The sequence below is a fragment of the Capricornis sumatraensis genome, chromosome 3 (genome assembly GCF_032405125.1).
Source record: "Capricornis sumatraensis isolate serow.1 chromosome 3, serow.2, whole genome shotgun sequence".
NCBI classification, from domain to species: Eukaryota; Metazoa; Chordata; class Mammalia; order Artiodactyla; family Bovidae; genus Capricornis; species Capricornis sumatraensis.
In genome coordinates this window covers 97,659,734-97,687,474 of record NC_091071.1, presented here as the reverse complement: position 1 = coordinate 97,687,474, position 27,741 = coordinate 97,659,734, and the positions used below count along the sequence as shown (strand labels likewise).

Genomic DNA, 27,741 nt, shown 5'->3' with positions numbered 1-27,741 from the left:
TTGAATATACTAGACTGAAAATTGAACCTTGTTGGCTCTTTCCTAAACCCTCAGAATATGGTAAATCTAATTATGTTTGTTTCTAGCACTTTGAAAGTGTTCCTTTTTATAATTTTGATAATAGTTTATTTATAATGGCAGAGAAATAGGTTGTACATTGCATTTGGGCTAATTCATTTTTCTATGTGTATGTTACCAAATTGTAACATTATGTAATACATTCATAATCAAAATATTTACATTCAGATTAGGATAAAGGTAGAGGTCAAGGACATTACTATTTTTCTTGGGTTAGTTAGAAGTGACCTTATATTTTTAGATTACTATTTCTGCAGCAACACTTTATATAAAGTAAATATTTGGAACTTTTTATAAGTAAAGAACATTGCAAGGGTGTTCAGATAATTAAGCAAACATCAGCTTAACTGTCTTTTACAAGATACATAAAACAGAGGACTATTTGAGGCTATTTTGAGCTATCCTGAATCTTACATGCAATTTTATTAAAATAAGAAAAAAAGTGATAGGCCCTGGTAATCTGTCAAATTCTAGTGTGGAATTAAGTTCCCTTTTATTTTCTAATCTTTCGCATCTCTTAATTGCATGTACTTTGGATACTTTCTCTTCTGACTGTTGTAAAAAGTTGGGATCCGGCTTACTCAAGAATGATTATATTGCAGCACTGAGTAATGCTGTATCTCTAAATATTTTTTCCTAAATATCAATGCAAATGAATATATCTGTATTGTGTAAACAAAGATTTCTTTAAGACTTCAGAATTGCTGTCATTAAATGTTACCATAAGAATCACTGAAACTTCAGAGTGAGCTATTTTGGGTAATTGTCACTTTAATAATAGAATTATGGAGGCATTTTATACCACAATTTGTGATTTTCTGAATTTGTGCCATATTTCAGCACTTACCTCTCATTTAGAGGAAGTAAGGTGGAGAAGAGATGACTAACTCCTGATTGAGTATTTTGAAATGTCTGTCCTCTAAACCTCTGAAGCCTTGCTTGATGCATGACAGTAGTTGGGAAATGTTCATCTTCTTGGTGAAACAAAAAAGTCAATAATACAAAGGGAAAATCTTCATGGTTCAGATTGATAGCTTAAAACAAAGAGCATGTCCACACCTTCTCTAATCAAATTCTTCTCTAAGTAGTCGTTTATGTGCGAAATCAAGTTTTCTATAGGGTCTCATCCTGCTCTAACAATTCCAGGAGGGAAAAGGTTCCCTTTAATGAAAAACTTATAGTTGTACACTAAATATTGCCAACTACTTAACAGCCCTAAGTATCTGGAACAGGAATGTTCTTCTGATACATACTATCCATGAGAGGTCCAAATATGTAAATGAATTTATATTCTAATGTACTCTCTTTGTGGGGAAATTGGTCTTTATTACTTTCCTATAGATCTTTTTGATAAGAAAGTAGAAATAGCCAAATGTTACTCATTAGAATGACCTCTTAGAAAAGTCTGCATTAGTCTCTTTGGTAAATAATCTGTTTTAGTAGCCTCCATGAAAGGAAATCAAATATAGAGATACTATTAGATTTGAAAAAGACAAACAGGAAAGAGCCAAACGTGCAGAATGAATTCTGACACACCCGGGTGCATTTTTCTGAGATTCTGACTTGAGTGGATACTGTCTGCATTATTCCGAACTTCCTGACTTGCTTTTCCATGAGTTGGAGTAATTCAGCTTTAGACCTACTCTGAGTTAATCGTTCTGTTATTGAAATGATAATGTATTTGTTATGACATGAAGAAATGGTTTGTAGAGAAGAGTTCAAAATGATCCTAGTCTCCCAGTTCCCAGAAAGACAATTACTGGAATACAAGAAAATATCTCAGTGTATTAGTGTGTGTTTTTTAAAGCATATATTTTTAAATGTAACAGATTATTTTATATGGTTTGCTCACCTGTTGATCTTTCTTTTTTTTTTTTAGATCACAACTTTATCAGGAAATGAGTTCCTTCTGCAGTCCGATATTGACTTCATCATATTGGATTGGTTCCATGCTATCAAAAATGCAATTGACAGATTGGTATGTATTTGTTTTAACTGTTACCTTTATTAATTAGAATGTAATCTTTTAAACCTATTGCTTATGCATATTGCACACATACATTTAAGTAGATCCTATGAATTTAGAGTTATGAAGTTACTTTAATTTAAACAGTCCACTAATGCCATTTTCGGAGAAGGCAATGAAGACAGGATTTGTAAAACTAAATGACATTTGATTTCTCTCTTTAAAAATACAATACATTCATTTGTTTTCTGAAATAACATAGACATTGATTTAGTGAAGGCTTTATAAAGCAAACAAGAACTTAATAACTACTAACTTTTCACATTTTCAGTTTATGCAATCTGTAACACATATTCTTGAAAATAAATATCAGTGTATTTAAGCCCATACTCACTGTTATAATACTAGTACATAATAATCCTTTGTATTGATTTTCATTGTTCTTCCAGCTGAGCTAGATTGTTCTCGTGAAAATTACATATCTAGAACTTCATGAAATTACCCTAAATCACAAGTATAAAGTATGTTCTTAAAAGAGTCAAATAATTTAAAACTACTCATTTTATACTGTTTCTCAACCAAACATCTTATTTAGGACACTGATGTTTGCGAAATCTTGACAAGAAAATAAGAGAGCTTCTTGAGAGCTTTTAATAAGGTATAAAAATAATAACATTTTTGTGATTTTATTGTGATTTAATCACACACTTCCATTGTATTATTTTGGTATCAAAACTTTAAAAAATAAAATAGCAAGTAAGTTTTTCTCCACTATCATTATAGTTCCCTTATCCAGGCACACATGTGTGCACACATACACACACATGCACATGCATTTTTTATCATTATGAGCAAACTCTGGAGTAAAACTGCCTGAGTTTGAAAGTTTGAATCTGATTTTTCTAGCTGTGTGGCCTTAGGGAAATTGTTTATCTCTTTTGGCTTCAGTCATCTTGTCTGGAAAATAAGGATAATAAAATACCTACCTCATGGGAAATCTGTGATGAGTAATTGAATTAATGCATGGAGTGCTTAGGCTATGCACAGCATTTAATAAGTAATATTATATATGTATATATATACACATATATATCATTTACAATTTGAAAATTAAGCTTAGCATAGGGGCCCTATTTCAAAATAATTATCTTATTATGAACTTCTTGTTAATCTAACATCAAAATAGATCACAAAACTATTTAGTGAATTTTTTTCTTCTGTGTAAAATTGTTCCATCTAATTGCTATTTCCAGCCAAAGGATCCAAGTAGTCATTCAAGAAACCTGGAATTATTTAAAATCCAGAGATCTTCCAGTACTGAACTACTAAGTCACTATGATAGTGATATAAAAGAACAGAAACCAGAGCACAGAAAATCTTTAAGTAAGTATTTTTTTTGACTAGCTCATTTTAACTTTGTTTAAACTTGGTGCTTATGAAATGTAGATATAGTGAAATGAGATTTGAACCAAACTGATGCCACTCATGGATGATTCATAGCCATTTCTTTAGCCAGGAATTCATGCACTCGAGGGCAGTCTGAGTGCTTTGCTCACATCATTGTTGGTAATACCTTTTGAGAAAATAATTATTTCAAGATCATGGTCTCTGCTTACAGCAAACTTCTGAATCTAAGTAATAACCATGGCGTTCAGATTGGTGATTGATTTCGAGAGTGGGAAATGTCAAGCGTCTCCAAACCTTGGTATGCTGACTATTTGATTTTCATACATTAAAAGATATATGAGTGACCTGACATAAACCAACAGGCTATGCAACTTTCCATTTGTTTCATCCACCAGAAAGATTTAGAAATGTGTAATGTGGACTAGATATCCTCCAAGGTCACATCTAGGTCTGATTTTCTAAAAAGAAAAAAAAAAAAAAAAAGGATTTGAAGTGAAAAGGACCAGTCTGCCAGTCTGTTCATTTATATAGTGACCTTGAGCATAACTGTTAATCTTTTTCACGCTTTTTGTTGTGGTTGTTCAGTCACTAAGTCGTGTCTGACTTTGTGGCCTCATGGACTGCAGCATGCCAGGCGTCCCTGTCCTTCACTGTCTCCCAGAGTTTGCTCAAACTCACGTTCATTGAGTCAGTGATGCCATCCAACCATCTCATATTCTGTCATCCCCTTTTCCTCCTGCCTTCAATATTTCCCAGCATCAGGGTCTTTTGGTGGCCAAAGTGTTGGACCTTCAGCTTCCCAGCATCAGTCCTATGAGTGAGTATTCAGGACTGATTTCCTTTAGGATTGACTGGTTTGATCGCCTTGCTTTCTAAGAGATTCTCAAGAGTCTGCTATGTTTTCACCCTGTTTCTTCCTCAATAAAGAGGGTTATGGAAAGGTGTTGTACATTTCTCACAGAGTTGATTTGAATCTCAACTCCCTGAAAGAACAAGTAGATATCTCTGGAATCAGAGAAAAACAATTTCCAAAAGTCTCATAAATTATAGTACTTTTCTGGGATCATCTATCAACATACATTCAGTCTTCTGAAAATCACCAGTTTTTCTGCCATTTCCATCTGACTAAAGATTATATTATATCCTGTAATTATATCCTAGCTTTTTGAACTTAAGGAGAACTCAGTAAGTAGAGAAAGGCTGATTACAGAATATTTGCATATCTACATTTGTATGTGTGTATTTGCATGTCTACATGTTTGCAGGAGCTTCCCTTGTAGCTCAGCTGGTAAAAAATCTGCCTGCAATGCAGGAGACACCAGTTCGATTCCTGGATCAGGACTATCTCCTGGAGAAGGGATAAGCTACCTTCTCCAGTATTCTTGGGCTTCCCTGGTGGCTCAGACAGTAAAGAATCCTCCTGCAATGCTGGAGACCTGGGTTCGACCCTTGGGTTGGGAAGATCCCTTGGAGAAGGGAATGGCTACCCACTCCAGTATTCTGGCCTGGAGAATTCCATGGACTGTATATCCATGGGGTTGCAGAAAGCCAGACATGACTGAGCGACTTTCACTCACTCATTCATATGTACACAAGTAAATATGCTGGATGACCATATATGTATATGCATATATTTGTGTACATCAGAGAATAATATATATATATATGCACATAAATATACATGTATACTCCTCCACATGACAAAATAGAGGGAGGTTAGTTATATATGATAATATATCTTCTAAATCTAAATTGTTATGAGTCTGAATCTAAAAACAGCATGATAACTTTGAGGAAGAGCACCCTTTCAAAACTGTCATGATTCAGAGAACCATGCCATAATTTCAATATCCGTTGATACATATTTGGTTAGCCAGTTGTGTTAAGTTAGAACTTAAAATTATCAATGTTAATGTCTTAGACTTTATGGTGCATTAAAATTAAATTTTTTGTGGAAAATAAGCAATGCCATTTAAAAAAAACCCATAGATGGTACAGTTTGATATGATCTCATCTGAGGATTTCTCTTTATTTCTTGCTCATTGTCCTTCTTGACTTAATATGGGTACAGACGTAAGATTTTAGAATTAGAATTCGATTGTGAGTACATAGCTAATGTTAACTGTATAAACATTTTGTAGTAGATATAAAAAGAGAAGGAAATGGCAATCCACTCTAGTATTCTTGCCTAGAAAATCCTGTGGGCAGAGAAGCCTGGTTGGCTGCTGTCCGTAGGGTTGCACAGAGTCAGACATGACTTAAGTGACTTAGTAGCAGCAGCAGCAGCAGCAGCAGTGGCAGTGGGTATAAAATGAGGTATGAGGCAATGAGCACTAGCTCTGGAATCTCATATATAATTGCTGGTCTGGAGCAGACTTTGACACATTTCTAAAGTCTAAAGCTCAGGAGAAAATTAAGGTTTGTAAAAGTATGTATGAGAAACATTGAGGTAAATGGATTTTGTATTCAACAATAGTCACTTGAAATGTTTTCAGACCCTATTGGGGGAAAAAAAATCCTACAAGTAGAACACTAATCACCTGTTTTGAACTGTTTTTAGTGGGAAAGACAATTATCTGTCTATTTGGGGCCTACATTTAGTCTTGTCTAAATACAAGGAAAGAGACATATGATTAATTCTATTCATTTCAAAGTGTATTTAACTGTATAAGTACCTTATATTTGCTTTTTTCTTTGCAGTTAAAAAGATAATGATACCGAGAAAATATTGAGTACTTACTATCCAGGCATTGTTCTAAGTGCATGTGTTACACTGATTTACTTAATCCTCCAGTAACCCAATGACATAGGTACCATTATTAACCCTATTTTATAGATAGGAAACTGAGGCACAGAAAATTAAAACAACTTGTACAAAGACAAGTTATGGAGACAAGCGTCAAACTCAAGGAAACCAATATTAGACTCAGTGCTTTTAACAATAAAACTAGAATGAAGTGAACAAATAAAAGGTACACTTAGTTTATATCAACCTTGGACTTGGATGGAGATATTAAAAATGATATCCATATAAATCAATAAACTTAAATAGAGACCCAAAAACATATTAGCAAAAGAATTAAAACCAGATGTTGACTTTGGACTTTGATTTCACTGTTAAACTAAAAGGGTCATTTAATCTTTAACACTAACCCTAATTTTAGAAAATGCTTCTTTTCTGTATTTTGGTAGATATTAATAGTTTTAAGCCTTTTTTAGGACTAATCTATTTTTTTGCACAGTAGGATACTGTTAATATCCATCTATTACTTTGAATTAAGTTCATTCAGTATTTACATATTCATTTTCATTTGAAAAGCATAATGATTGGCCCACCCATACAATATAAAATTAGCTAGGCATTTGAAAGTGATTGGCATATTTTGTATCTGATGCTTTTTACAATATTTTCTGAAGAAATAGGCCCTATGAAACCCCTCTGATCTTAGTTCCAGATTTGAACACCCAAACTTATGTTTTTAAAACATACATTTTGTTTTACCACACCCTCTTGAGATTAAATAATTACATGAAGTTAGAGATTCACAATATCTCCTTCCTTATTAGCAGTCTAAGCACAAACTTTACTGTCAGTTTGCTGCCTTTGGCTTCCTGTGCCCTTGATGTTCCCACGAGTTTTGTCGCCAAGATTGTAGACAGATAAAGCCAGAATTACTTTTTTTAAAGGCATGTGAACATCATTAGCAGCTAACAGGTGGTCATTTCATTGTCCAGTTTCTCTGTATAACATGGGAAAAATATGTACTCTCAGTGAGTGAATTCAGAAAGTTAAGTGCTTAAATATACTCTCCTTTTAAAAATATGATTCTAACCTGCCAACACTATTAAGTACTAATCAGATATTTTAAGATATCAGTTGAGTCTAACAGACAAGAAGCCAGAACATTCAATGTGAGGGCCAAATCACTGTGGGAAATTCAGGACACCAGCATGGGATGAGAGTGGGAGCGCTGCTCTCCAGGGACGGCTGTTATGGAAAGTGGAGAATCAATCAAAGAAAATGCTAACATATTTTTCCAAGGAAAGAGAACTGTCTTCCACTGATGGCAAAGAGGAAAGCCTCAAATATAAACCCAAAAAGTCTTGGAGAGCTTTCTCAACTTTTCTGAGCTTTACTCTCTAGATATATAAAAATGGATCTAATACTGTCCTTGCAGCATTGACTGAGAATGTGAAATCAGATATGTAAATACTTAGTTCACAGCAGACACTCAATAAATAGGAGCTCTTATTATTATCCTCTGTGTCCCCAAGCAGATGGCACCAAAATAGGGCATGAGCCAAGGGTGGTATCTGATGAAAGATTGGAGCAAGGCATATATACTTCACATCCTCTCTCTGAGTGTACAGAAAACAGGGGAAAGGAGTCAGACCTGTATATTGGAGTAATGGCTGCAAAAATCTAAATATGAACAGCTGGTCTTTCCCCTGGTCACTCCCCAGGTGAAAATGGCAGCCAGGGCATTCTTGGGAGCAACACACCGGGAACTAATACAAGGGACCCAAGAGATACTCTTGATTCTTTTATGCCCAGAAGAGCAGGTCATTAAAAAGTCCCAGTTGATGGAAAGGTTTCAGCATCTATATATTTCACCATTGCTTTATCCATAGCTCTAGTTTACTCACTCATCGTACATTTATTGTTTTTCATTAATAGATATACCTAAAGGCATGCAGCTAAAATTCTTGGCTCCACTCATCTGTATTTCCAATTTTTAAAAATTATTTTTGCATTTAGGTTATGTGTAAGGAGTAATATGTTTCAGGTTCATCAATTGCTGAGCTGTAAAATCCATATATGGGAATCTTGAATACATTTTATGAAAAATTGATACTTAGCATTATAAATAAGCACCCCCAAATGAACATAAGTTAGAAGAATAAAATCAGGCGTAATGGAATCAAAAGGAAATGGGTTTCCTTTTAGCTGTGCTTTGATAAAAGTATCAAAAAACCAAAAGTGTTCTGGGTGAAATCCTAAAAGTATTTAGATATGAATTTCCTAATTCCACAGCTTCTTACCAGTGTGTAATAAAAATGTATGTACAAGGCTACAAGAATAAAGATAAGAATGGAAGAACTGGATTCACATATTTATACAGTCTAGAAAATTTAAATGTTTGTGAAACTTTAGTGATATCTTTATTTAAAATTTTGCCTGCAAAGTAATAATGATCACACCAAGTTAAAACAAGTGTGATAGAGAAGGCAGTTAATTTTTGTACTAATCTAAATGATTATAATACTGGCCATCCACAGCTATGAATAGACTATGTTCTCAAAATCCAATTTTAAACTGATTGCTTAGACCTCAACATATTTTCAAAAGGAAATCGTATACCGGCTACAGAAGCACACTTGAATCTTAGACGATCATTTTGAATGTTGTTTTTAGTAAATAATTCATTCTGAATTTGTTGCATCTCTGGCCCTAGAAGATCTGCCTTCCAAGTAGCATTGCTTTCCATCTGATTTCCTTTTTCCTCCTCCCCCACCCTTGCACCAGCTCCACCAATACAATTAGGATTCTCAGAATGGCTTTGGCCAAGAGGTTCCTGGACCCTGAAAATCCCCAGTGATGGTAGGGAGGGAAGGCAAGAAATAGTGAGAAAATGAGAGGAAGGAGGACTGGAGAGGAAATTTTTGCAGCATGGGCAGGGGAAGTGAATCCTCAGCTGTTCTATGTATGAAGTATGTATAATGACAGATTAGTCTGGCATTGTCCCGAATTCTAACATTTGTGGAATCTAGGTGGTATCTATAGAAGTGATCATGGTGCTATCGTTTTCTGTATGTCCGAAAGTTTCACAGTTAAAAACTGGAGCATACACACACAGACAATTAAGTATTACTCATGTTCAAAATTCAATAAAAGAATATACATATTTTCAAATTGCAGTCTGAAAATTTTAAAAGAAGGATCAAATTTTCTTTATATGAGTCACGTTAAGACCTCTTTAAATATGAAACATTAAGTCACTGTTTTCCTCCTTTTTCTCCAAAAGCCAGTATATTTCTCTTATGACTATTGTGACCTTCTGATAACTATATAATTAAGAAAATTTATTAAAATGTTTATTATTATCCAAAATGGAAAAGTCATACTAGTTTCTTGGATAGATATGTAATTAGCAATTGTTTGAAACATATTGTGAGGGCTGTTATGGAGACTCATATAAATACATATTTTAAAGTTTCTTCTTATTAAGAATTTTGTATGAAACAGCCTAATCTTGCCAATGCATGAAAGTAATAAGATGAATAAGCCATCTGCCAAGAAAATGAAAACAATATTAAAATTGCACAAATAAATTATATCTGTCTTTGAAAAAAGAGAAACTCTTACCTGGATACAACAAAAAATCGTAATAGTTGTGTAGAATATTATGGGTTATTGTGTTTTAGTGAGTTTCAGATTCAAGTAAGATGGTCAATTATCTGATTCTTTTTTTCCCACTAAAATCAATATTGGTACCCTGGCACCAGTTTCATTCAATATCCAGCTGAGAAAAATAAACTACTGAACTAAAGTGTGAAAATAAAAATAATTTTGTTTTACTATAGTTATAAGACAGACAATTCTGAGAAACAGTGAGTGTCAATTCTCTTCTTGATTATTTTTTACAGGTTAAGGGAGTTCTTTATTTCAACATATTCCAATATAGCGAAGAAAATAATAAAAAGTTTTAAAAGGGCATTTACATTGCCAAAGCTAGAACATTATGAGAAAAAAATAACCCAGTAAAGATAAGATACACACTTGATAATCAGCCATCTGAATTACTTTGTCAAAACAGTATTATTCATGAAGGTTCCAGGGCTTCACCAAGGCACTGTGTGACCACAGCAATTGTTCTGACATGTGTTCCCAAGATAGTTAACAGCAATTCAACTTTCCTGGGGCCCATAGATTACAGACTCTTCAAAACATTCAGTTCTCCATGAATCATCGGATAAACAGACTTAGTTATAAGCTGAGCAAAGAATGTTCTGATTAATCTCTTCCTTCCCATCCAAGGGGTTGATCTCGCTCTTTGACCTGTGGGTGTCCATTGTCATGTATCTTGTAGCATCAGCTACTCTGAAAGTCTATCTAACCCTATCAGCACTCAAGCACTAGATCACCCCGTCTCCTCTTGACCCTGGCAGTAACTCCCTGACCATTTTTCCCCTTAGATGAACTGCATTTAATCAATTTCTGATTTCATTAGGTCAAATGGCATCTTTCTTTCAATAATAGGCCAAATCCAGAGGGCTTCTTTGCTCTAACTCTACAGCAATATTTCCTTAGCATTAATACACTACTGTGATTGTAAACAACAGAAAAAATATCCTTTGATTTCCTCTGAAAATTTCTCCCATCTTTATTCCATGAACCTAGAATGGGCATATATTAATATTTTATTGTTAAGTTAGATGTATAATATGTGCTCACCAGTGTCATATCACTTACAGTATATTAGCTAGATATGATATTTAAAGCATTCTTATAGTAAATCCCTGTGCAGAAAGAAAGCATTTTTTTGAATGTTAAGTGATCAACTCTTTTTGTATACAGAATTTATTTGGTATACTCAGTGTAGTTTCTGGTGTATAGGAATAACGCTACTTTTTCTTAATCCTAAAAAAAAAAAATTAATTAGCATTTTAATCTCTTTATTTGGGTGTCTCAAATAAGCCCAATATTAGGCTTAGGGTAAATATTTAACTGTAAACATATATAATCAATGCTATTTTTTTAGAAAATAAGTTTATTTCTCATTACTCATTACTATGTAAGTCCACATCCATGTAAGGAAAATTGGGTATTGCTTTCATCTCAAAGTATGAGTTGTATCCAAAAATACTAGCTTTTTTCATCCAAATTCAATAAAATGTGATCTATAACATTAGCTTCCTTCAAGAAATGCCTTGTGGATGACTTGAGAATGGCAAATCAGTCTGCCAATTCATCTTTCTTTGATTATTTAAGTAGCACCTGAAGCCAAATACTCCTGCTACCCAATTTCGGTACTGTAAATAATAGACTCTTTTGTATACAAAATTAATTGACCTGAGAAAATAGAGGTAAAATAGGAGAGGCAATGGTCAAATACAAAATGTGACGGGAGAGTACCATCAGACATGGTGTCCTCCAAACTAGAGTCAAAAGTTAAGAACAAATTCTAATCAAATTACTGCATTGGAATGACTCAAGTAAAAGTTCCTCAACAGGAAGGACTTTATGACTTGGATCCCCTTCTCTGGTTGTTTCCCATCCCAGGTTGTTACTGGTTGTTCCAGTAAAATGATGCTGATATAATCCCTGATACATACCACTCTGTGCTGATGTTTCCATTTAACTTCTCTTTGCTAGATTAACATACTGTTTGACTCACCTCAAGCTACACTTCCTCCAAAAGCTTTCCCAAATTTCTGTGGTGAGTCAGGAGATCCGCAATATTCAGTACATATCTCTTCCATTACAATAGACAAAGTGTATTACAACAAGCTAGATGTCAATGTCTGTTTGTCTATCCATTAGCCTGCTAGACTCTGAAGAAGACTCTGTCTCATTTACCTTTATCTGCAGCTAGCAAAGTGGCTTGATGATATTTGAAAGTACTCAGAAATGTGCAATGACAAATTAGTGAATGAACAGATGAGGGTATTCAAATGATCATTACTAATATACTTCTCATTCTGTGCTAAAAATTAAGATAAAATTGCTAAAATATTTTTAGGAAAGTAATAGATTATTGCTTCATCCTGGCTACTTGTACTGGTTTGGCTTTTTAAAGTCAGTATTTGTATCCCTCTCTAAATTTTCTCTTAGGACTGTGAATCTCAAAGCAATGACATTTTTTTTTATAGGTCTCATGCACTGTACCTAGCATTATCATGTACACATATGTGTTTTATTATACAATGAAGATAAAAATGACTAAGATTTGGAGGAGAGAAAAGAGAAAATCCTAGTTCCTTTGCTTAAAGTTACTGTCCTCTCAGCATCTTTCTATCATGCCTTCTAGCCTCCAGTTTTAATTGAGACAATCTTCCGGTTCACAGTAATTCTTGATGCTGTCCTGTGGGCTCTGACTTAGAATTTTCAAGGCTCTATTGGAGGCAAGGAAAAAGGAGAAACTCTATAATGTATAAAAAGATAGTAATAGTAGTTTTGATAATTTTTAGAAGACTGAGAATAGTTTCCTCTATGGTCGGTAAATTTGAAAAAATCTAGGAAATTTATGAAAATTCACACAAAAGTTAGAAAAGTGTACATATCTTCTTCGAAAGGTTGTTGGGATTGTGTTGAAAATTTGTGTCTAAGAATCTGAAATTGTATGTACAATTTTTACCTCCAAGATAAACTAGCCATAAGATTTGGACAAGTTTCTTAAGTTTCTGGAAACTGACGTTATAGGTAAATACACTGGATATTTTTAATATAAATCTAACATACATATACACAATATGTATATGATCTAAGAAGATAATTTTAATATATATATATTATGTCCAAGGATAATATATATACTATATTTAAAATATATCTAAGAACTATATAGATTTTTATTATGGTATAGGTATCAGACATAGTGATTTCTAAATGGGCATACTCTAAGTAAAATAATCGTGACCTTTGTCTGCTATAAATTCATCAAATCTTCTCTTTAGAAATATAAAAGGAATGCACTTTGCCAATGATTTGTAAGGTTGGCAAATACAGACTAAATAAATGCATAATTTATCAAAAGCTTATTTTTTAATATCTTCATTATTCCATTGATTCCCATAGCATTATATACATGTTAATCTTCCATTCCCTTAAGAGATTCTGAGTGTTATGAGGAATAAACCATTGGTTTTCGCATTCCTGAGTGTGAACCTGACGTAGCAATCTCTAAGGATTAAATATCACCCAGGGTCACTTGCCTATTCTTTTTGGCATAAAAGAACAAAATGATGCCATGGTAAAATTTTGACAAAAAGTTATAAAATTTCACCTAAAAAGCAAGGAAAGATTTTGTTTGATTTTAATGTTTTATACATACATATATGTGCATATATGTATATATAAATTCTACTATATATTATATATATGCACATATATACATATACTTGACTTCTCTGGTGGCTCAGATGGTAAAAGGATCTGCCTACAATGCAGGAGACCCGGGTTTGATCCCTGAGTCGGGAAGATCCCCTGGAGAAGGAAATGGCAACCCACTCCAGTACTCTTGCCTGGAAAATCCCATGGACAGAGAAGCCTGGTAGGCTACAATTAATGGTGTCACGAAAAGTTGGACACAACTGAGTGACTGCACTTTCACTTTCACTTTCACATATACTCACATGAACTAAGCTAAATATCATAACTCACCTGGTGATAGATACCTTTTTTTGACTAAAGTAAATTGAAGAAAATAGGGAAAACCACTAGACCATTCAGGTATGACCTAAATCAAATCCCTTATGATTATACAGTGGAAGTGAGAAATAGATTTAAGGGCCTAGATCTGATAGATAGAGTGCCTGATGAACTATGGACGGAGGTTCATGACATTGTACAGGAGACAGGGATCAAGACCATCCTCATGGAAAAGAAATGCAAAAAAGCAAAATGGCTGTATAAGGAGGCCTTACAAATAGCTGTGAAAAGAAGAGAAGTGAAAAGCAAAGGAGAAAAGGAAAGATATAGGCATCTGAATGCAGAGTTCCAAAGAATAGCAAGAAGAGATAAGAAAGCCTTTTTCAGTGATCAATGCAAAGAAATAGAGGAACACAACAGAATGGGAAAGACTAGAGATCTCGTCAAGAAAATTAGATATACCAAGGGAACATTTCATGCAAAGATGGGCTCGATAAAGGACAGAAATGGTCTGGACCTAACAGAAGCAGAAGATATTAAGAAGAGGTGGCAAGAATACAAAGAAGAACTGTACAAAAAAGATCTTCATGACCAAGATAATCACGATGGTGTGATCACTCACCTAGACCCAGACATCCTGGAATGTGAAGTCAAGTGGGCCTTAGAAAGCATCACTATGAACAAAGCTGGTGGAGGTGATGGAATTTCAGTGGAGTTATTTCAAATCCTGAAAGATGAGGCTGGGAAAGTGCTACACTCAATAGGCCAGCAAATTTGGAAAACTCAGCAGTGGCCACAGGACTGGAAAAGGTCAGTTTTCATTCCAATCCCAAAGGAAGGCAATGCCAAAGAATGCTCAAACTACCACACAATTGCACTCATCTCACATGCTAGTAAAGTAATGTTCAAAATTCTCCAAGCCAGGCTTCAGCAATATGTGAACTGTGAACTTCCAGATGTTCAAGGATTTTAGAAAAGGCAGAGGAACCAGAGATCAAATTGCCAACGTCCACTGGATCATGGAAAAAGCAAGAGAGTTCCAGAAAAACATCTATTTCTGCTTTATTGACTATGCTAAAGACTTTGACTGTGTGGATCACAATAAACTGTGGAAAATTCTGAAAGAGATTGGAATACCAGACCACCTGACCTGCCTCTTGAGAAACCTATATGCAGGTCAGGAAGCAACAGTTAGTACTGGACATGGAACAACAGACTGGTTCCAAATAGGAAAAGGGGTACAGCAAGGCTGTACATTGTCACCCTGCTTAACTTATATGCAGAGTACATCATGAGAAATGCTGGGCTGGAAGAAGCACAGGCTGGAATCAAGATTGCCAGGAGAAATATCAATAACTTCATATATGCAGATGACACCACCCTTATGGCAGAAAGTGAAGAGAAAAAAAAAAAGAAAGTGAAGAGGAACTAAAAAGCCTCTTGATGTAAGTGAAAGAAGAGAGTGAAAAAGTTGGCTTAAAGCTCAACATTCAGAAAATGAAGATCATGGTATCTGGTCCCATCACTTCATGGGAAATAGATGGGGAAACAGTGGAAACAGTGGCAGACTTTATTTTGGGGGTCTCCAAAATCACTGCAGATGGTGACTGCTGCCATGAAATTAAAAGACGCTTCCTCCTTGGAAGAAAAGTTATGACCAACCTAGATAGCATATTGGAAAGCAGAGACATTACTTTGCCAACAACGGTCCGTCTAGTCAAGCTATGGTTTTTCCAGTGGTCATATATGGATGTGAGAGTTGGACTGTGAAGAAAGCTGAGTGCTGAAGAATTGACGCTTTTGAACTGTGGTGTTGGAGAAGACTCTTGAGAATCCCTTGGACTGCAAGGAGATCCAACCAGTCCATTCTAAAGAAGATCAGCCCTGGGTATTCTTTGGAAGGAATGATGCTAAAGCTGAAACTCCAGTACTTTGGCCACCTCATGCGAAGAGTTGACTCATTGGAAAAGACTCTGATGCTGGGAGGGATTGAGGACAGGAGGAGAAGGGGACGACAGAGGATGAGATGGCTGGATGGCATCACCGACTTATGGACGTGAGTTTGAGTGAACTCTGGGTGACAGTGATGGACAGGGAGGCCTGGCGTGCTGTGATTCATGGGGTCACAAAGAGTCAGACACGACTGAGCGACTGAACTGAACTGAACTGAAAAATATCAAAATCACATGATTACAGAGCCACTTCTATGGAGTAAACAAAAAGATTCTAAAAGTCTGGTCTGACCAAGGCACCCTATATTGACAGACTGTTCGGTATCCTAGGATGCTCCTATGTCTGCTCTACCTGGATGAAGTGAGTTTTATAAGTATCAGGGGCAGTCCTAGCTGACAAGGCTTCTGTCATTTACTGAAGCCAGGATCTCCCTTTTCCATTAGACTGCAAATGCCTGCAGTATAAATCATGACCTTCTGATGATTACTTCTCTTCATCCACATTACCTAAGAACAGAGTCCAAAACATAGTGGTGTCCAATATTAAAGGTCTGAGTGGGTGTGGGGCCACCCAAGATGGATGGGTCATGGTGGAGATGTCTGACAGAATGTGGTCCGTTGGAGAGGGGAATGGCAAGCTACTTCAGTAGTCTTGCCTTGAGAACCTCATGAACAGTATGAAAAGGCAGAAAGATAGGACACTGAAAGATGAACTCCCCAGGTCTGTAAGTGCCCAATATGCTACTGGAGATCAGTGGAGAAATTACTCCAGAAAGAATGAAGGGATGGAGCCAAAGCAAAAACAACACCCAGTTGTGGATGAGACTGGTGATAGAAGCAAGGTCCGATGCTGTAAAGAGCAATATTGCATAGGAACCTGAATGTCAGGTCCATGAATCAAGGCAAATTGGAAGTGGTCAAACAAGAGATGGCAAGAGTGAACATCGACATTCTAGGAATCAGCGAACTAAGATGGACTGGAATGGGTAAATTTAAATCAGATGACAATTGTATCTACTATTGTGGTCAGGAATCACTTAGAAGAAATGGAGTAGCCATCATAGGCAACAAAAGAGTCCAAAATGCAGTACTTGGATGCAGTCTCAAAAACGACAGAATGATCTCTGTTCATTTCCAAGGCAATCCATGCAATATCATGGTAATCCAATTCTATGCCCTGACCAGTAACGCTGAAGAAGCTGAAGTTGAACAGTTCTATGAAGACCTACAAGACCTTCTAGAACTAACACCCCCAAAAGATGTCCTTTTCATTATAGGGGACTGGAATGCAAAAGTAGGAAGTCAAGAAACACCTGGAGTAACAGGCAAATTTGGCCTTGGAGTATAGAATGAAGCAGGCCAAAGGCTAATAGAGTTCTGCGAAGAGAACACACTCATCATAGCAAACCCTCTCTTCCAACAACACAAGAGAAGACTCTACACAAGGACATCACCAGATGGTCAACACCGAAATCAGATTGATTATATTCTTTGCAGCCAAAGGTGGAGAAGCTCTATACAATCAGCAAAAACAAGACCAGGAGCTGACTATGGCTCAGATCATGAACTCCTTATTGCCAAATTCAGACTTAAATTGGGGAAAGTAGGGAAAACCACTAGACCATTCAGGTATGACCTAAATCAAATCCCTTATGACTATAAAGTCAAAGTGAGGAAAAGATTTAAGGGACTAGATTTGATAGAATGCCTGATGAACTATGGACGGAGGATCGTGACTTGCACAGGAGACAGAAATCAAGACCATCCTCATGGAAAAGAAATGCAAAAAAGCAAAATGGCTGTATAAGGAGGCCTTACAAATAGCTGTGAAAAGAAAAGAAGTGAGAAGCAAAGGAGAAAAGGAAAGATATACCCATTTGAGTGCAGAGTTCTAAAGAATAGCAAGAAGAGATAAGAAAGCCTTCTTCAGTGATCAATGCAAAGAAATAGAGGAAAACAATATAATGAGAAAGAATAGAGATCTCTTCAAGAAAATCAGAGATACCAAGGGAATATTTCATGCAAAGATGGACTTGATAAAGGACAGAAATAGTCTGGAGCTAACAGAAGCAGAAGATATTAAGAAGAGGTGGCAAGAATACAAAGAAGAACTGTACAAAAAAGATCTTCACGACCAAGATAATCACGATGGTGTGATCACTCACCTAGACCCAGACATCCTGGAATGTGAAGTCAAGTGGGCCTTAGAAAGCATCACTATGAACAAAGCTAGTGGAGGTGATGGAATTCCAGTGGAGCTATTTCAAATCCTGAAAGATGATGCTGTGAAAGTGCTGCACTCAATATGTCAGCAAATTTGGAACACGCAGCAGTGGCCACAAGACTGGAAAAGGTCAGTTTTCATTCCAATCCCAAAGGAAGGCAATGCCAAAGAATGCTCAAACTACCACACAATTGCACTCATCTCACATGCTAGTAAAGTAATGCTTGAAATTCTCCAAGCCAGGCTTCAGCAGTACGTGAACCATGAACTTCCAGATGTTCAAGCTGGTCTTAGAAAAGGCAGAGGAACCAGAGATCAAATTGCCAACATCCGCTGGATCATGGAAAAAGCAAGAGAGTTCCAGAAAAACATCTATTTCTGCTTTATTGACTATGCCAAAGCCTTTGACTGTGTGGATCACAATAAACTGTGGAAAATTCTGAAAGAGATTGGAGTACCAGACCACTTGACCTGCCTCTTGAGAAACCTATATGCAGGTCAGGGAGCAACAGTTAGAACTAGACATGGAACAACAGACTGGTTCCAAATAGGAAAAGGAGTACGTCAAGGCTGTATTTTGTCACCCTGCTTATTTAACTTATATGCAGAGTACATCATGAGAAATGCTGGGCTGGAGCAAGCACAGGCTGGAATCAAGATTGCCAGGAGAAATATCAATAATCTCAGATATGCAGATGACACCACCCTTATGGCAGAAAGTGAAGAAGAACTAAAGACTCTCTTGATGAAGGTGAAAGAAGAGAGTGAAAAAGTTAGCTTCAAGCTCAACATTCAGAAAACGAAGATCATGGCATCTGGTCCCATCACTTCATGGCAAATAGATGGAGAAACAATGAAAACAGTGGCTGACTCATTTTTCTGGGCTCCAAAATCACTGCAGATGCTGATTGCAGCCATGAAATTAAAAGATGCTTACTCCTTGGAAGGGAAGTTATGACCAACCTAGACAGCATATTAAAAAGCAGAGACATTACTTTGTCAATAAAGTCCATCTAGTCAAGGTTATGGTTTTCCAGTAGTCATGTATGGAGGTGATAGTTGGACTATAATGAAAGCTGAGCACCAAAGAATTGATACTTTTGAACTGTGGTGTTGGAGAAGACTCTTGAGAGTTCTTTGGACTGCAAGAAGATTCAACCAGTCCATCCTAAAGGAAATCAGTCCTGAATGTTCATTGGAAGGACTGATGCTGAAGCTGAAGCTCCAATAGTTTGGCCACGTGATCGGAAGAGCTGATTCATTTGAAAAGACCCTGATGCTGGGAAAGATGGAGGGCAGGAGGAGAAGGGGATGACAGAGGATGAGATGGTTGGATGGCATCACCAACTCAATGAACATGGGTTTGGGTAGACTCTGGCAGTTGGTGATGGACAGGGAGTCCTGGCGTGCTGCAGTTCATGGGGTCACAAAGAGTCATACACAACTGAGTGACTGAACTGAATTGAACTGAACTGAGGATTATTTTACATATGGTTATTATCATGTTTGCCATGCCATTACACTGATTTTGGTTGTCCGTGCGTGCTAAATTGCTTCAGTTGTGTCTGATTCTTTATAATCCCATCGACTGTAGCCTATGAGGCTTTTCTGTCCATGAGATTCTCCAGGCAAGAATACTGGAGAGGGTTGCCATGGCCTTCTCCAGGGGAATCTTCTTGACCCAGGGATCAAACCTGCATCTTTTAATCACCTGCATTGGCAGGCAGGTTTTTGCCTCTAATGCTGTTGTTATATATTTATTTCATCTTATCAACCTCTTTCAACTCCTGATTGCAGATTAAGACAGAAGCAACTTACACTGTCCTCATAACTTTTGCCTGGGTCACACCCATGATGTGAAGTCTGAATTATCCATGTCAGAAAGTCAATAACACTAGCCAAACAATAACAATAATGAAAATTAAGCCAAGAACAAACTAAGACAAAGACAAGACAAACAGTGAAGAAACCAAAGCTCCAAACAAGGAAGAGATTCATTAATTCTCTGGATGTGCTCATGTGCAAAGTCCATCTGAAATGCTATTTACCTCTTATTTTCCATTTGCCTCTTTTGGGGACTTATGATGTTATACATAGCTTTCTTTTGTTATTTCTCTTTGCCAAAGGCAAAATAGTAGTATTTTATGGCTTAAATGTCCTTCATTTTGATGTTCTTAGGTACCTGAATGTGTTTCCCATTGTCCTTTCAGGTTAACTGTCATAACTGTGAATGATCCATAGAGTAAGTTTATATGTTGTGCCTGCCAAAACAATCAAGGCCTACCAGCTTGCACCTTAGTGAAGTACTTTAGGAAAAAATGAAAAAAAAGTAGGCTCATAATTTAGTTATCAAAAAATAAAGGACATTCCATATAAAGTCTGAGTAATCCTTCTAGTAATGTGAAATTGCACTTGCCAGTGAGAGGTAATAATGGTTATCTTGGAAATAAAGCATGATTTTCTCAGATCCACCTTTGTTTATTCCAGGAAATGCAAACTAAACTGGGCAAATGATAATCTTTTTTAAAACTCTACCTCACAAATTTGCCCCTAAATGCCCAGTCTTTTAAAGCTGGGTGAATAGTAATGAAACATATTGAAAGAGTAGCCTCAAAACTTTAGTAATGCCTGGATGCATTTCACTTACTTAGTTTTATTACTCTAGGACAGGTTACATAAGAATAATTAATCTTATTTTTTTCCTCATCAGTACCTAGGTTTGTGATTGAGGTTCTATGCCTTATTTTTAAATTGGGCGTAACTGATTTCACAGAAGGGGTTGACTGAGAACCCATGCAATTTTTGCTTAACTCATTTTTATTGAACAAAATCCAGAATTTTAGTCAAGAAGCATTAGATATTAATCACATGCAAGTAAAATTTCCTTTACCTTCCAGTATAGCAGTAGTGGGTCATTACAGAATGATAAGAAGTGAGCTCACTTAATACTCTTTACAATTGCATAAAAGCAATCATTTTTCATAAGTCTTAGAAGGAGCTTTTAACTATTACTTGAGGAGCATATTGGAATATTAGAATGTATTATGTTGTATTATTATAGATGTGCCTTGTGAATTGAAAAAAAAGTTCTCTGATTCGAGACTCTTAGAAGTTATCCTTTTCAGCTTGAATAGTTTTCTTTAACACAGTTTGTGATTCTATAATATTTTTGCGTGGCAAGTAGAGACCATTTTGCTGAAATATAAATTCCAGTATTATTTTTTAATTATTGTATTCTTAACTTTAGAGAAAATTAGAGGACAAATGCAATATTTTCTACTGCAGTTAAGTAACAACAGTTGGTGATACTTAATTTAAGGTGAGTCAGTTTATAGAAACAATTAAAACAAATCCCTCCTCTAAATTATTATCACCTTTCTCCTTCCTTTTCTTGTAACCACTTCTCATCTTTGACTTTGAAACCCAACAGTTTAAACTTGGTTCTTATTTCAGTGGGCTAATCCCCTTTCATAAATCATGCTCAAGAGCTGAAATAATTTGCACATCATTTAAAGAGTATTTGCTTTGAAATATTCACCTCAAGCCCTTTTGTATATCCTTTCTCTCTGAAGACTTGTAGTATTTGTTTTGTTCTCTGAGGTATAAAAGACCTGGATAAACTTTATTCCTGTTGTTTCAAGATTAGTTAACGAAAATGCATATTAATTCAGCAGGGACTGGAACAAACCTCAGTAAAGATGATCATACATATGCCTCTCGGGAATAGCAAAAGTACAAAATGTCAGTCTTCAAATCTCCTCGGACTTCCTCAAAGAAGCATTGAGGGATTTAAATTTCCAGAGTATGTCTACAAATGCATTTTCTTTGTTGTGGCGAACAGGAGCCATACTGATTATTTTTCCCAAGAAAATTGATTCTACTTTTTATTTAAACAAAAATTAAGCTATCTACAAAGTGGCTCTTCAAGAATACAGGGAGAAATTGCCACAAAAATGGTAAATTTAACATCAACAAATTATATTCCTGACATGCCACTAAATTTTTAACTTCTTTTGTCTCAGAAGTCAAATCCCCAAATAAATTTTAACAGAATATCCATATCTTTTTTCCCTAAAAACAACTGGAATTAAAAGGGCCTCATAACATCAGAATTAAACACATTTACAGGGGCTTCCCAGGTGGTGCTAATAGTAAAGATCCTGCCTGCTTATGCAGGAGGCATAAGAGGTACAGTTTCGATCCTGGATCAGGAAGATCCCCTGGAGGAGGGCATGGCAACCCACGCCAGTGTTCATGCCTGGAGAATCTCATGGATAGAGGAGCTGTGGTCCACAGGGTTGCAAAGAGTCAGACACAACTCATGCAGGTAAAGTTCAAGGATATATATAAATGTATAAACTCAAATTTTCAATTTGCTAGTAAACCCAGAAAAAAGTGTCAATTTCTCCAAATAATATATTTATTCTGTATGGGAAAATGTGCCCTATTCTTTTCCTAAACTGAAAATGCCATAAACTTTGGCACATAAGTGCTTATCCAGAAATGACTGAGTGGATTCAAGAGTAATAAATCACTATATGGATCCAGCCATCCACATTCTTGTTCCATTTCTCTCCTTTACAAGTGTAGTAATAGACATTTCCATAGTCCTCAGGGTGCCAAACTTTGCACCATTAGGAAAATCTGCACGTAGCTTGATTTATCTTCCTCACTCAGTTAGCTAAGACCCAACTAAGTAAAAATCAGCAGGAATGAACTGGACTTGCTAAACTTTTCTAATAGGGAGATGCAACAATTAGAACTTTGCTCCTTTGCCACTTCAATTTGCTTTGGATGTGAAGCCTCTTGTGAAAAATATTCAGATGAGATCTCAAATTATAGGTGCATGGCTGGATGATGCTGACTCTGAGTTTTCATTATACACAGAGGATTGTCTGCTGTTTGCAATTAATCCAGACACAATCCTCTTGGTACTTAGGGAGGAATGTGGAAGAAATAGCCATTTTATAAATTGTAAACTCCTAAATTACCCTAAATTAGAGACACTATTAATCGGACACTTAGATATAGATAGGATCTGCTCATTGTGTAGGCTCATCTTCCCCTGATGGAGAAATCAATTAAATATTTAGGATGTGGAATACCTTCCAGGTTGGATAATGCATTTCATTTAAATTATGGCCCTCCAATTCGAAACATTAAAGGGGATCTTAACGGATGGAAGCACATTACTGTCTCTTGGATTGGGCGCATTAACACTTTAAAAATGAATGTGCTTCCCAGGATTTCCTATTTGTTCCACCAGCTGCCTGTCGATGTGCCAGATAAACAGTTTAAGGATAAGTATGTGAAAGATGCATGTATAACATTCTGTGTTCTGAGGTGCACCCTTGGAGGAGAAGTCCCCCAACTGTGACCCCCCCTTTGGATGTTTTTTCTCAATGTCCTAGCAGTCTAAAATGGGAGGGCTCGTTTGATCATGGGCGAGTAAGAAGGAAAACCTAAACAGAGATGCAGTTAGTCCTCTCATAAAGGTTCTATGTTTTTCTAATCTTGGTCTCCCAAATAGCTAGTGGCTATTACCAGAAAATATTGGGACAGTAGGGGAGAATTTGAAATAAACATAAGCTTTCCAATTATATAAATCGCTGGTAGGAAGATTATCATTAAATGATCACTCAAGGACCATTCTTATGCCAAATTTATGAATAGTAATTTATGAATGAAGTTTCCATATCCCCTAAGCTATAGAATTATGATATAGAAACAGCTAGTGTTTGGGAGTGTTTACCATGCTGTAGGCCCATTTTAAGCAGTGTACATGTTCTCTCTCATTTAATTCAGTGAGTAAACCTATGAGGTACAACGGCATTATCATCACACCCATTTTACCAGGTGGTAAGTGAGGCACTGAACGGTTAGTCAATGTGCCCAAGGTTACACAGCTGAAAAGAGGCAGAATTAGAATTCAAAACCAAGCATTCTGACTCTGCAGCCTGGGCCCATAACCATTGTTCTGTGAGGATTCTGGGTTTGGGAATGAGGCTGAAGTTCTCGCTACTTATATATTAATAGATGTATAAACTTGAGCCAGTCATCTAACCTCACTTACGTTCTGTTTTATAATCTTGAAAATGGCCATCTACCTCACAGAGTTGTTTAGAAGCATAAATTAGATTATGCAAGTAGTGTTTCTTGTAGTGCTTCGCATAACATAAGAACTCAATAAATGTTAATACTGACATTGGTACATGTATTTAATTTTGACCTTTAGTATTTTGAAGAGTCTTCCTAATTTGGTTAAGGAAAGGTTACCTTAGAAATAGATGACTAAGTTCTCTTAGATTAACATATTTTCAAAAATTCTTTTGGATTTATAGGGAAAAAATAGCATATGGAATGACTTACAGAAGACTGAACTCTATGCAGTCTGAACTTAGTCATACATCATCTTTCTTTTGTTTCCATTTATAAAAGTCTCGATTCAAAATTAACATAGATATATTATACTAGCTTACTTAGTGAAAAAAATTTATCCAATCATAAAAGAGATAATGAAGATAGGGGTCAATTTCTTTGTTTCTAGAGACAGACTCCTCTTGCCAAATCTGATATGCTTCAGTGCATTTGTCTTACTTCAGAAGATAGCAGAAAACTCAGCTAACTGGTATAATTATATAACTTGGATAGTCATATTGAGGGGGTTCAGCTTTGGCAATATAATGAGGAATTACAAAGTTCAGTGAAGTTGCAGGAATTTAACTGAAATTACTTATCAGCATTTTGACTGGGAATAAACAGAAAAGGAACAAATTGATCCTTTCAAAGTTGGGTGGAATGTTCCAGAAGCCTTCCTTTGTAATGACTGTCATTGAGAGGCCCTGAGGCCTCTTATTTGTTAGTAATTGATACCTAGACTTCAGGCTCAAATGCTAAAGAAACTGCTATTTTAAGGGCTTGTCAAGAAAGTCAGGAATTAAGAGTCCTTTTTTCCTACCCAGCCTTTCATGAGTCTTTCACTATTGGACCAAGATCACTGTAAGTCAAGGGTGAATCATACACAGATAATTTTCCTATTAGGAAGACTATTGGGATAAAATCAGAATCTGATATTTAAGACCATGCTTTATTTGGCTCAGAAAACAGCTTAACCAGCCACCAGTCTTCATCTATTTGCTTGTTTATATGGAGGTTTTAACAGGAGAGTAAAGCTCTTCATTGTCTCTTAAATTCTGCTTTTTTTCCACTGAATAGCTAGAAATGAAATGACTTTAGATGGCATGATAATAAATAAATGATACATCAGCCAATCAACTCTGAAAACCAGTGAAGAAACAAGAATTTTCTTTTTGTTGTATTTGTTTCTTTTTCCCCTCAATGTATTCATTACATTCTGAATATAGAGGAATTAAAAATGTCCCTGTACTATAATATGTTCATAATATAAATGGACTCAGATCAGAATGATCTAAATCTGGGAACTGAGAAGAGACAAATAAGCTCTAAAAAACGATATCTGAGGTCTAAGCAAAGATGATATAAATTCTAAAAAGTTAGAATAGTGGGAGCAAGTGCTCAGTTCACACATTGGCGTCATGGGCACTTATTGAAGAATTATTTGTGGTGTTTGAAGCACTGAAGTTAGAGGTTCCAGATGCTCTCAATTCTACATTGACTAACAGTGTTTATGGTCACATTTTAAGTAAGCATTTCCTATTCTCTGTCAAAATTAATGATGAATTTACACATGAAAAACTGTTAAAATATACTATTTTGATTTTGTCAACAAAATGAATACAATAATGACTGGTTAAATATGCTTTTATATGGCTTCCTGGGTGGCTCAGTGGTAAAGAATCCGCCTGTCAGTGCAGGAGACACTGGAGACATGAATTCTATCCTTGGGTCACGAAGATCCCCTGCAGTAGGAAATGGCAACCCACTCCAGTATTCTTGCCTGGAAAACTTCATGGACAGAGGGGCTTGGCAGACTGCAGTCCATGAGATCACAAAGAGTCAGATGCGACTGAGCACAGCACAGCATATATGATTTTGGCAAAGTATTTAGCTTAAGTTTACACCTTGAAGTGTAAGTGAAGTCTCACATTGAACTTACCAGAAATTTTGGATTCACATTAAGAACAAACTCCTGTCTACGGAGGGTTAAGTAGTGCCATGGGCCACGGTCTACCAAGAGTTCATAAGGGAAGAATTTGATAAGCCAGAATGCTGCAAGCTTGAGTCCTAGTGTCATTGTTCATCCGCAGTCTTCTAGAGGCTGGAATTGTTTCCTATCTGGCCCTGGGAATGAGGATTCGTCACTTTACAGTGATAGAAATGGTGTTAATGTGAAATTGCCTAGAGCCCAGCTGTTAGGAAGCAAGTGCTACTTTAAGTGCAAATTAGGCTAGCAGCTCACCTGATTGTCCAGTCGCAGTGCAGTGATGGAAAGTGTTGATACTAGAGACAGATGCCTTAGATGTAGGTAGGTCCTGGAACAACCTACCTGCCAGGACCATCTTTGTGACTTGAATAACATTTCCTCATAGATTCACATGAAGAATAAATCACTTAGTCCCTGAAACTGCTTAGAACATTGCCTGGAATACAGCATGTGCTGTTAAAATATTAATTATCCTTATTAGGGACTCATATTAGACCAAATAAACCTAAGAGTCTATAAAACTTGAATAACTTTAAAAACAAATGGTAAAAATATATACCACAGAATAGCAGATTAACTGGAGGTGGTAGAAAATTTTAAAATAATCATAAATAAAATAACAATTTTGAATTTTCCATTGTCTTATATATTAAAATTAAATACATTAGATAGTGATATGAGGTAAACAAAGATCTGAAGTGATATGACTAGCATTATTTCCAAAAAGTTAAAGCATTTTCCTCTTAGAGGTAAAAAAATTTTTATCAGCCTTTGTATATTAATATCAATATTAATAAAAATATAAACAGCATGCATTGTTCTAATTACAAAGCATGTATTTTCTCATTTTTCATCTTTAAAACATCCTATATAATAAGCTTATATTCACTTATAGAAGAGGAAACACAAACATTTTAATTTCAGAATATAGATTATAACTTAAGCATACATCATATCTTTTAGACTTTGTACAATTTTGTTTTTATTTTCTCTCACTCTTCTTTAAGTTTTACTTGCAAATACATATATATAATTATATTATTAAATGATTTTTGTACACGTGTTTTGAAGGATAAAAAGATCTTTATAAAGATATAAATGCATGTGTGCCTATATAGTAAATAAAAATAAAATTTAAGGGCCATACTGACAGATGGGAAAAGTACAAGTGTCAAAGAAAGTTGATTTAGAAATTAATATATAATAACAATTAAACTCTCGTATTTATTGATTTAACAGATGGTGAGTTAAGAATTAAAAGCAAAATATTAAAATGCAATTTCATTTTTAAAATTAGTGAGATTATTCTATGAACTTGTTCAGAAGTTTGTTATTTTCTAATTATATTTAAATTAACTCTAACCTTTAAGTTTTCAAAGAATTATGTCTTTTATTTAACAGTTCCTGTTTAGAAATGTGCCTATGTACAAATATTTAGTTTGAAAATATGATATTTAATCCAAGATGAACATCCATAAGATTATAGTGCAGGTAAAAAACTTTTCATGTATTTATATTATTGATTACTAAATATATATTAAACTTTGTACCCTAAGTACAGACATAATACCTTATTTTAAAACATCCTACATAGTATTTATTATTGTCAATCATATA

At 35.7% G+C, this 27,741-nt stretch overlaps 1 protein-coding gene across 1 annotated transcript in view; it reads left to right on the top strand.

The window, feature by feature from the left end:
- The window catches only part of ARHGAP15 (Rho GTPase activating protein 15), a 707,176-nt gene that overhangs the window by 360,496 nt on the left and 318,939 nt on the right, over positions 1–27,741 (top strand). Inside the window, exons 7-8 of the mRNA XM_068968725.1 lie at positions 1,958–2,056; positions 3,298–3,427. Of these exons, the coding sequence (XP_068824826.1) occupies positions 1,958–2,056; positions 3,298–3,427 (229 nt within the window). The remainder of the gene's footprint in view (positions 1–1,957; positions 2,057–3,297; positions 3,428–27,741) is intronic.